Raw genomic sequence first — 12,406 nt, forward strand, 5'->3', positions numbered from 1 at the left:
AAAAATAAAGCTAATTTTATGCTATTTTTTATTTTATTTTATTGCTGTTTCATGTACTTAAAAATAACAGGAATATTCTGTTACATTTAACAGATGAAATCTGTCAAGATTTTTTTTAAGCGTGTCCAACCTGGAAAAATATTAATTAAAATTCAAATATTAATAGAAAATCATGTTACTTAGCAGGTTTACAGGTTTTGAACCTTTCCAACAATAAAACAGTTTTTACAAGCCCCAATTTCTGCCCCTCACCGTGCTTCCAGATGCTGGCCAATCATAGACAAGACTGTCTTTAGTAAGGTGGGCCTCAAATAGCCTTAAGCAGAGTTTAATGAATGAAATTATTGTCCCAGAAAAACAATGCAGAGCTAGAAATAAGTATGATACATAAATGAAGGCCAAATCAATTAAATAGGAATGAATCTGCAGCATGAATTGAATAAAGCTATGTGAGTGACTTCCTGCAATGAATAGTGCACAATTATCTATACCCTCTTTAGAAGCAAGTAAGAATCAAGCAGGGACTTTCTCTGCTTCCTGTATAGCTAGCATCCTTGCTGTGAGGTACACTAATACTGTTATGGGATAGATAGCTCCTGTTTTCCAGACTGAGACAAACAGCTTTTTGTGCCAATGGAGGGGGGAGCCGATCATGTGCTTGATATTATCTGTGTATGAAGCGGTAATACAGTGGCCTTCTATGTTCTAATCAGCAGGGTCAGCCTCAGCAGTCTCATCTTCTCTCACTGTTTTGTATTTCTAAATTACCCCCGAAGCATAATTCATTTATGGCTGTTGTGGGTTTATGGAAGGATGAAATATGCTCTTAACCTTTACTTACCCTCAAAATCACTCCAAAAAAACAAAAAATCCCAACAAAACACACACAAAACCACACAAAAACAACCCAACAACAACAAAACAAACAAACAAGCCACAAAAAAAATCAACAAAACAAAAAAACAGAAATGTCAATAAAAGAGGACACAAATCAGATGATCATCCAGCGTCCCACCTATTTTGGGAACTGGGGTTGTATGCTCACATACCATACATATGATCATATGACTTATATATTTCTCACAAATTCAATTTGTGAAAGACCTCCACAGTTTCTAGACATGAAAACAGTGGCTCATTGTTTTTCTAAAAACATAGTATGGCAAGGGAGACAATGAGCTGTACGCAAGAACTAACAATATTTGTACTGGTGTTGACCCCCAGTGGCCAGAGGGTGTAGCTGCTCCTAAGGGCTGTGGGAATTTAATAGACTTTTATGACATACGATCACTTTGAACAAACATGTACAGAATCTTTTATTAATGCAGTTATTATACATGGCTTGAAAAATTGCTTGAATACAGCAACATATTTCCATGTGTTTAAAGGAATAGTTCGACATTTTGGGTAATAAATGTTGCTTATTTTTGCTAATGTCAGGTAGTAAAAAGAGTGGCACCATTCTCATGTTGCTTTGTGAAAGTGATGTTTAATTCAGCATAAAGCTAAAGCTGTAAACATTAGAGGGATTAAATATGTGCACTGAGTAGCGAGCCTTACAGACACCTGTAGGTGGATGTGTTACCTGTGGAGAGCAACATGCAAGCTATTTACTCCCTCTTCCAGTCATGTGGCTGCAGTTTCACATGAGTACGTTCTTAATCTCCCAAAATGTCAACTATTGCTTTAGAGGTACCCTCTAAATCCACAAACCTTCCTCCAGATTATACTGTAAAAATGTGAAATATTTATTACTATTAATACATAAAAAAAAAGAAAAATAATGTCTAAAATGTGTAGAAATCTCAGAGTAAACCAAAACACATAAACTAAGACAGGAAATGATGATAACTCGTACTGAAAAACCAGAAATCAAAGTAATGTTTCCACAAAGAAATGTGAAAAATAAAAGCGACAGCATAGAGTAGAATAATTACAAAGGAAAATAAATACCCACAGTCTTTACCACACTGCTCTTTCTACAGTATTCACCATGAGGCAGAGGTTAACCCTTCATATCCAAGTTACAAAGTTCGAACCTTGACCTTCTTGAACCTTCAATAAAATGTCATAGCCTACTACACCATCATATAAATACATTCATGCAGTGACATAACATATATATTTGCATTTACACCACAACCTTTAGATCACAACAGGCTACATTATACTGGAAATACATAAAATCACTTAAATATTTAACAAATACTTTGAGATGATAAATATCAACTTACATGAGGATCATCCTTCTGTTTAAATACTTAAAACTGACAACATTTTTAAACGTCTGTCTTTTGTCTAAGCCTGATAAAATGTTCTTGTTGACAACTTGTCTTCATGGTGCCATTTAACCGGTCTTCAGCTGTTGGTTTTCCCCTGACTCTGAAGCTGTGATGGGCTTTCGCCTGTCTGTGCGTTGCATGGTGCTTGCCTTCATGGATTGGCGCAGCGAGGACAGCCGGCTGCGGAAACCCTCCCCAGAGAAGAAGTAAAGCAGTGGATCGAAACAGGAGTTGGCAGCAGCCAGGCACAGCGTCACCACCACCGACTTCTGCATGGAAACGTTCTCGCAGTGGGTAGTGTCCCCCCGAGACAGAAAGTTCAGGTGCACGGTGCGCTGCACGTGGTAAGGCATGAAGCTGACCAGAAAGGTCAGCAGGACAATGACAATCATCCGGATGGCTCTGGTGCCTGTGCCCCGCTGACGGCGGGCAGCGTGGGTGCGGGAAAGCAGGGTTCGGACTATGCCAGCGTAGCAAAGTATGATGACCAGAAAGGGCAGGACAAAGCCCACCATCAGCGACACATAGTTCAGCGCGATTAGTTTTTTCAAGCTTTTCCCGGGTGGAGGTGGCTCAAAGCATTTGGTTTTATTTGTTACCGGATCAAACTTCTGGCCAGATATCAGGAAGGGTGAGGATAAAAGACAGATCACTACCCAGATAGCACCACAAACAAGGCGTGCACGGTTCTCTGTCACCAGCCGCAGGTTCTGCACAGGGAAAACAATAGCCAAGAAACGCGTGAAAGACATAGCTGCCATGAAGTAAATACTACAGTAGAGGTTTACATAGAGGGCGTAAGAGCTGATACGACAGAGAAAGTCCCCCTCGTGCCAGTCTCCCTTTCTGACATAGTAGAGAACTCGCAGTGGCAGCGTCATAACGCACAGCAGATCAGACACAGCCAGGTTCAGCATGTAGATGTGAAAGGGCGAGCTCTGGCGATACGTTCTGATAAGCACCACCAGGGCAAAGCCATTCCCAACCAGGCCTAGAACTGTGATGAGGGAGTATGCTGTTGAGTAGACCTGGTTACGGAAGTCATCGATGGACTCGCACCGACTGGAGTTGTCCTGCAAACCACCTGTCACATTCTCCATTTGTGTAGCTGCTGAGACAGAGGGAAAGCGCATTATGAGCGTGCATAAAAATGTGTAAATGAAAGTGGTTCAGGCTCCCAGAAAATATGCATATGAGAAAACAAAAACGCAGAGCTGTGTAAAGTGCTGTAACCCCAATGTGGTAGATTGTTTCTCAGATAGTCTGTGAGCCTGTCGTGCAATTCTGGAAGAAACACCGAAAACAGATAAGCACTTTCAACCTCCATCCTGTCACATGGTAAAGCTTCTGTTTTTGGTATCATAAGCTAATGTCTCTTTTAGATACAGTTCTTGTGAAATGTTGAGACACTGTTCATTGTGAGCACTTGTCACAGACTCATTATTAACAGATGGATCACATTCTGTCAGACTCCACTTCACTAGAGGGCAAATCGTTTAATTTAGCATTGTGCAGGCGATAAATTATTAAGGAGCGTGCATATGTGTTACATAACTCACCGTGCACCTGAGCGTAACTGTAATGCACATTCACTACTGTGAAGCTAAAAACTTACTGATTCAGTTTCAGTTAACAGACTTTCTGTTGCTCTTTCACTTTTGATTGAAAGACGTTCTCAAAGCACTCTTTAAATTAACAAATACATTATTTGCACCGCTCAGACAATGAGTGGTAACTTCTAACAATAAGCCTACATGCTGCTGAGCGCTTTCTCTGTCACCCACAGCTGTTAGCAAAAGTATAAACATCACAAAAATAAAACCCACATTCCAGCAAATTCAACTCCAGCTAAGGCATGTTCTCCTTACCGGTGAATTCTTGTTTTCAAAAACCGCGGATGGTATGTCAATCTTCACTCCCGCCTGACGTCCGCAATCACAATGCTGCCTCAGACCGACTGCCTGCTTCATCTACCAGATGTTGTCACAGTAATGGAATGATGCTGCGTCTTCAGAGGCTCACTTTGAAAGCAAGTCGAAGTGGGGCTGGTCTTTCCCTTTAACCACGCAGCACAGTCACATCAAACTCAGTGACATCACAAACACTTTAGCTCATGCACAGATGCGGGTGGGGGGGAATCCACTGTAAAGGTGATCTTTTTTTACTTCTTTGCTGTAGGCAATATTGTGCTTTCATTTGCCAAAATTTGTTACTAATATTGTTTTTACTGCCACTTACTGGTTTATCCTGATAGGCCAGTATCTGCTTCTGCTGAACACACACCCTAAACCCATATTTTCCACTCACTTCACACTTTCCTGGTGCAATGCAAACACCATCTGTTCTTTATTTATTTTCTCATATTTCCCCCTCAGATGGTTGTATCAGCCTGCCTGACCTGTTCGAGTCTGACACCTTGTTGACACAGCAATTTCTAACAACATATTGTGTACATAGTGTCTAATTTCACTGGGCACTGCATGGAAAGTGTTGGGAAATAGAAACATTTAAAGTCTTTGCTTTAGGTGACAGCTTATGTCTATTCGCTTTGTAATGAACACGTTGTTTAGGATGCAGCTGTCGAGTAAACTGGAGAGTTTAGCGCAGCTGTTTCGTCTGAACATGTCGACAACAAGTTGGAACTCGGGTTGACACAGGTGATGATGATGATTAGCTATAAAGAAAGGAGATGCAGAGATAGTTGGTTAACCCAAAGAAGGAAAACACAACCACATCATCAACAGCTGTTGTGCTGCATTTCCTTTGTATATTGCCAATGAGCGTGGTTTACACTAAGTTAATGGAGTGCGGATGCTGCAGTGGAAATGGGCAAACTCATTCTCACAGTTGAACGGCCTTTGGGATGGAAGCCAAGATAATTCATCTATAACCTATTTAGTGGTTCAGCACAAGCATAGAAAAACAAAGGCGTCTGTTACATTATGTATTAGCTTGAAAGTGCATTAGCGCCAAACGCAGGGAGTAATGACGGGTAGGTGGGGGCAGGTCTTTTAAGACGTTGAAAGATGTTGAGAGGACATTTGTGTGTTTGTTTGTTTTTCTGAGTCATTACATTCCACGAAATACGAGCGCCAGAAACTGAAAAGTGTACAAAGTGTTTAGCGTTTACCACATGTAGCCGTTCTTTGTGTGACCTCAATGAGATTTGACTCTTAATGTTGGCAACAAATGCTTTCCTTCGCCATCGCAAAACTTAATGGCGCATTGAGAAATCTGGATTTGCATCTAGAGCATTAATCAGTACATCAAAGTGCACATATGCAGTGGCAGACTCAAAAACACTTGCTTGACAGATTAGCGTTATCTGTTTGCATCTGTGAGCGTGCACTTGAAAACTGTTAACTGGTGATGAACTCGAGTGCACTTTGTGGATTCTGAACTGTGGTTTCTTTGTGGATCATAATTGTATTGATCTACAAAATGCAATAAAACAGTCCAATGTGGGTGGGAAGTGGAGACGCTTAACATGTTGAGTGTATTATCCCAGATTTACCTCATTTACTCAGAATTTTTCAAGACTGACTGCTCATTTACACAGAGCTCTTTTGCTGTCTCGCCTCAGCATTTCCAGCTAACTTGTAGCTCTTTGGAAAAGACAAAAAAGACGAGCCTTGTTTCCCCCAATACCACGGTTGCCACAGCTGTGTAACTGCTAATTGCTATGTTCTTCCTGCGGCTGTGTGCATTCTCTCCAGGTGTTCTGGCTTCCTACAGTGACCCAAAGACATGTGTAACAGTTTACTTGGTATTTCTAAATTGGCTGCGGGTGTGACCATGACTTGAGTGGCAGGTATTCTGTTTATTACCCATTTTCAGCTGGGATAAGATCAAGCCCTCCATGCTAAATCCGCAGTTAAATATATGAGTAGCTACAGATAGATGGATTAAATTAAGCTTTATTAGCTACACAAGTTAGATAGATTTGACTTTTTAGCCTGTGTTTGAGCGCTATCAGCATATCAGCTTTAGTCTATCTTCCTTGCTAAATTCTCTGCGACGGTCATAGGGCAACACAATGGTTAGCTCTGCTGCCTCAGCACAAGAACGTCAATGTGCTTGCAAGGCTATGCATGCTATATGCACATCTATATGCATGCTAGGCTAGCTGATGATTCTAAATTGGCTTTAGGTGTGAATATTAGCAGTGTTGGGAAGGTTACTTTTGAAATGTATTCCACTACAGATTACAGAATACATGCCCCAAAATGTATTTTGTAACGTATTCCGTTACGTTACTCAGAGTAACGTATTCTGAATATTCTGGATTACTTGTAATATATTATCATGCTTTTTACAACTACATGAATGTCCTATTGCTGTGTGATTTATTACTATCACTGAGGGTTACTTGCCATACCAATACCAACTAGATTTTTAAATCTTAATATAAATGAGTAACAGTAGGGTGGACATTAGGTAAGGCTGCACTTTTTGCAGCGATCTCGTATAGAAAACTATTCCGCGTGTATATAAAACAGATCCGTGGCTCTGAACCATAGTAAAGGGACCTCTGGCTAATACGTCGGGTTCCGTGTCGGGCTTTACTTTGTTGTCTGGGTCAACTTTGCTAGCAAGAGACAGAGAGAGGCGTTGAAAGGCTGCTCCAGAGGAACTTATTGTTTCAGAGGAAAACACGAACACAGTGTACAGTCAAGTCTTAATAGCTTACTTACAACTGGGCTACACTGCCCATGAGGCTACATTCTCTATGCCTGTAACACTCTGCCTATTGCCTTCATATTAAATAATTTTTTGAACAATAATTCAAAAAAATATTTCATTACGTCAATATGCAGGCCACAAGTAGGGGTGACATGGGCTGCGAGATTGAGACACAGGCATTCGAGCGTCTTAATGCGTGTTTTGTTTGCGTTTCCACCGGCGTGGAATTACCAAAAATAGAGAGAGCATGGCCCAACATGTGAAACAGGAAAAGACCACCATGTAATCCCTTTGTTTCAACAAAGTAACTGCATTCTGAATACTACCCTTTTAAACAGTAACTGTAACAAAATAAAGTTAATCACATTTCGTAATGCCGGTACATGTATTCCGTTACTCCCCAACACTTACTTTTAGTATGTGCAGTTGTCTGCCGCTCTGTGTTAGCCACCCACCTCTTCTTCTTCCCAGCGTTTGTCCCGCGTGGCAGGGCTTTGCGACAAATCCGTCTCCATTAGCCACCAACCTATGACCCTGAATTGGATAAGCGGAAGAAAATAGATGGATGGACAAGAACAGATGGACATTCACTAGCTAGTTGCTAGGTTTGATGCTAGGTATGTGGCTTACACTGGGTTAGCAATGATTGGGGGAAAAAATAACCCACTAAAAAAGAGAAAGCACCGACACAGCTGACTTATCTGTGGGTTAATGCTCACATTTAAAAAAAAAAACACCAAAGCGGTGTTTAAAGCAGTCGCTGCATTGTAAACTGGAACACAGACCTCTTTTGTGATAACCATTAATGCTAGAAGAATCCATGACTTCTTTTGGAAGTAGTCACAAATTTAGGTATTACTCCTGTCAACTTCTGTTTATTGGATGTAGCCACCCTACATACTTGAAATGGGCCCAACAACACTTCTGACTTCACAGCAGCTCCAGTCCTTTCATGGAAATGAGAGCAGCCGCCATTCCTCATCATTAACTAATACACATTAATTTAATTAAATCATTTTAAACCAGTGTTACACTGTTGAGTCTATCATTATTCACCTCCATAATTTGCAAAATATAGCTGTTATAGATTAAAGAGAGATTTGTTGAGGTTCAAATCACCGTTAAATATATGTGTGATCCCCTGAAACTCAAATCTGTTTCAAATCATATGAGAAAGAACGTCTTCATATGATTGATGTGATATCTGACTTTAAAAATGGTCCATTCTGTGGGCTTTTGCAGAGCCGGTGCTATCCTGCAGATGTTTATGTAGGTCACTTTATCTCTGAAATTACCACTTACCTCAGCAATTACCTCTGAGACAGAACCCTGCCAGAACACTCATAGGAAACAAACACCATGTAAAGCTTTGTGGTTTTCTAGTCGCTGACATTGTTTGTGCATGTATACAGAGTTCTTGTTAACTGATCTAGAGATATTATTTCAAACATCCGGGATGCTTTGGGTCAGTGGAAATAGTGACACATCTTTGAATTGTATAGCTTCATTTTACACATTATGATAAAGAATTTAAGCCAGAGTGTATGCTGCACATATGTAAGAATACGGTCCTTTCAGATGACCCCCTGCTAGTTGTTATAGTCCTCATGCAGAGTATGTAGGGTTATATGACACTCAGCATTGTTGTTTCCTATTTTTACCATATTTACCACATAACACCTGTCAAACAAAGACGAAACCAGACTAGTTTAGTGCATGCAAACAAGTGAAAAAACAAACAGATAAATCTAATAGTGTATAAAAAGCAATAAAACCAAAATCATACAAAAGAAATATTCATGGGGAAACTGTTGTTTATCTGAGCCGTTAACATTGTGTAAGCGCTGTTTGTAGCATCCTGCAAAAGCAGAACAACTTACAGGCCACTTTCAGTGGAAGTAAAGATATGAGGACACACTTTGTGTGAAAGTGTATCTAGTCTACATCTGTGTCAACATTTTTATAACCACGATTGTAAAAAAACAAAGTTGAAATGTTGTTTAAAATCAAAATACATCAGAATGCACGGATTTCCAAATGTAATAACCTTATATTTTATTCACAAGAGAGCACATATCAAGTGTTTCAACTGAGACAATGAACTGTTTTAGGAAAAAATAGGAGCTTACTTTGAATTTGTTGCCAGTAACACAGCTCAGTCATGTTTACTTATGTGTAGCATTACCTCCTCTTTGACAGCGGTCAGTAAACATCTAGACCAGCTGCTCAAGAGGATTCCAGATGCTCATCAGTCATGGGAGTCCTTTGTTCTAACATCCTGATGTTTTTAGAATTGTATTAAGTCAAGTGTCCTTGAAGTATGTGAGTCTCATCATGAGCATGTTAACCTAAATGGTCATGCAGATTCTAATCAAATCATTGATTAGATCATCACTGATATTATTTATCATATATTTATCAGTCAGATGTAACTACTGTTACATTGTAGACAGTTCATATATCCTGGGTTTCTTCATCTTCACTAACATTTCATTTATTCAAATAAATCCGCCAACCAAGAGGCACATTTTCAAGAGTTTTACTAGTAAATCTGCTCATTGTGTAGACTAGCCGAGTGTTCTTTCAGTCCAGTGTTTTGCAGCTTCTACTAACAGATTATCGTAAATTATAAAGTTCATACGGTGGCCCTGAGAGGCCAAACAGACTGCAACTTCAGAAAACACTTGCAAAACGAAAAACACCTGCAAAAAGAAAAATGCTGCAAAAAGAAAAACGCTGCAAAAAGAAAAACACCTGCATGTCACGGCTGGGGCGGCAGTCGTGTGGAGGTGAGAAGGAGGATCCAAATAGCAGCCAGTGGTGGAGGTGCAAGTGAGATTTATTTACAGTGAGTAATAACCAAGAAGCGGGCAGAACTGAAACATAAACCTAAACTGGGAAAACTAACACAAAAGGAGGACACGGGGCGAGGAGCAGAGAGACACGGTGAAACACGGAAGTAGTAATACACTTGCACTTTTTTTGCCCCCACCCCACCCCCCCACCCCACCCCGTTTGGTCGGATTCGTGCGTGTGCGCATGCGCGTTCAGGTGTGAAAACACACCCTCTGGGCGGTAACGACTCCTCCTAGTGGGATGGCTTAGGTTATATAGGTATAAAAGTGATCCTTTCACATTCTAAGACCATCACCGCCACGGCCTAAGGAGCACAGACACATCGCGCTAAGGACCCCACCGACTCATCGACCTAAGGTGCACAGAATACCATCTGTATCAACCATGACACCCAGCCAGGACATCGCCCATGCCACAGCCGCTCTAGGTATGTCTACAGGAGTATGCAGCCGGGGTCCTCAACGTAAAAAGCAACGCTGTGAAAATGCCGTAGATGGGACTGTATTTAAGTTAGAATATCGCGGCGCTGAAGGGTATGTGTATACCATTAAATATACCGAAGGGACAGTTGTGCTTAGTGTAGATTGTGGCGAGGGATTGTTTTGGGGGGAACCCCAAAGCATCTCTACCAAAAACTGGAAGCTCTTCCGGACCGTAGTGTGTGCGGACCTGGACAATGTGGGCTTCCCAGAGGTGCTGTATGTTTCCCAGTGGAACAGTGCATCAGGCCCTGAGCTTTACAGGGTTGAGGCTGATCGTTTCAATCGCAACCCTGAAGACTTTATTTTTCTCAGTGTATGTGATGACAGGGATAGTCTTATTGCTTCCAGAGAGCTTGAAAACTGGAGGTTAAATCCTTACCCTCTAAACCTTGAAGAGCGCACAAGATGGTTTAAGGACTTATTTTTTATACAGTGGTGCGACTGGAGAGGTTTGTCGCATCTGTTTAGCCAGATTGACGACGCGATCAAGAGGGACAGACTCAACACTGCGTACGAGAGTATTAGAAAACGCCTTGTTTTTGACGATCTGGCGAGTTGTTCGAAGACTGGTTTGCCTGCTACCCTGTGCAAACCTAAAATCATAAGACCTTCCGACAACTAAACCATAAACTGGTAGGTTTAATGTGCGGGGTGTGTGTGGGGTTGCGTGTGTATCTATGTGACAAATTAAGAGCTTGTGGTTTTCATTTTACAGAGAATGACTCGCCGTCGTGGGACCTGTCAGAGTCACCATCAATAGGGCTGCTAATCCCGACCCCCCAGACTCCACCACCCTCACCAGCATGCTCGCAGGACCCCCTCATATCAGACCTGTGGGAGGAAACTGTAATCGACATCAAACTCGCAACTCTCCACCTGTTGATGTTGGCGCTGAATGAGTTTCTACAAGAGACATGTTACGGATGCCAAACAGGCCACCCCAGTCAGGTGCAACACAGCTGCTTGCAGGAATTGTCTGAGTATTTCTTCGACACCTACTATGACGATGTGATGATAAGGCTCAAGACTGACCGATTCATCCCAGCCATCCGGCTGTTTGTACGCTCAAACACCACAGATGGGACTGGAACACAAATCCGCAGAGTTGCAGAACACCTCATGTGTGAACTGAGATCAGAGCGAAATATAGTATGCGCCATTAATGACAACATTGTGGACCTGCTAGAAGCAAGTACTTGCGCCCGACGTGTTAAACCAGCCATGCTCCGCATGATTGGAAACTACTGGGGTGGGAGACACCTGGTTTAATGTGTGCTGTTCAAGTATCCATTGTCTGTGATTGTGTCTGTGTGAAAATTAAATAAAAAGACGTGTTAACACTAACTTCTTAGTCATTTGTGGTTTGCACAGTCATGGAAAGCACATTGCATAAAATATATCATGATCCAGCCCATCCTGCGGGGTTGGCCAGTTTAAATAAGCTACGTATAGCGGCAGGGGAGGCATCAGGTGTAACACCTCCAATATCTCAGGTCAAACATTATTTAGAACAAGACGACACTTACACACTCCATAAACCTGTGAGGATCCATTTCCCCAGAAATAGAGTATTGGTGACAGGGGTCGACAAACAGTTTCAAGCCGATCTGGTTGACATGTGTGAATATGTGACAGATAATGATAATGTGAGATATCTGCTAACATGTATAGATGCATTCTCAAAATACGCATGGGTTAGATGCCTAACAAACAAGACAGCGAATGTTGTATCAGCTGCTTTTGAGGATATACTTAGTGAGGGTAGGATCCCTGTGAAACTACAAACAGATGAAGGCAAAGAGTTTTATAATACAACCTTTAAACAGCTAATGAAGCGATATAATATCAAGCATTTCTCAACAGCTAGCGAGGTTAAATGCAGTATTGTCGAGAGATTCAATCGTACCTTCAAGGGCAGAATGTGGAAGTACTTAACATCAGCCAACTCCCGGAGATATGTAGATGTCATACCAGATCTCACACAAGCATATAACAATGCTTATCACAGATCTATCCAAATGGCTCCGGCAGAGGTGAATAAGGATAATGAGAAGTCGGCCTTTAATGTGCTGTACAAAACGAGGCCTCAGAGGGAACTGTGCT

The 12,406-nt window shown here is 41.4% G+C and overlaps 1 protein-coding gene across 3 annotated transcripts in view; it reads right to left on the bottom strand.

The window, feature by feature from the left end:
• Positions 1-1,604: 1,604 nt before the first annotated feature.
• Positions 1,605-12,406, bottom strand: part of cysltr1 (cysteinyl leukotriene receptor 1) — a 37,514-nt gene continuing 26,712 nt past the window's right edge. The window contains exons 2-4 of one of the 3 annotated variants that reach the window (XM_085130374.1): positions 7,377-7,499; positions 4,151-4,338; positions 1,605-3,393 (exon numbers count right to left, since the gene is read on the bottom strand). In XM_085130374.1, the coding sequence (XP_084986500.1) occupies positions 2,348-3,382 (1,035 nt within the window). In that variant the 5' untranslated portion in view covers positions 3,383-3,393; positions 4,151-4,338; positions 7,377-7,499 and the 3' untranslated portion in view covers positions 1,605-2,347. Of the gene's footprint in view, positions 3,394-4,150; positions 5,046-7,376; positions 7,500-12,406 lie in introns of those variants that run through there. The other 2 variants (XM_085130382.1, XM_085130366.1) reach the window with 2 other exon arrangements.

Source organism: Neolamprologus multifasciatus, chromosome 2 (assembly GCF_963576455.1).
Source record: "Neolamprologus multifasciatus chromosome 2, fNeoMul1.2, whole genome shotgun sequence".
NCBI lineage: Eukaryota > Metazoa > Chordata > Actinopteri > Cichliformes > Cichlidae > Neolamprologus > Neolamprologus multifasciatus.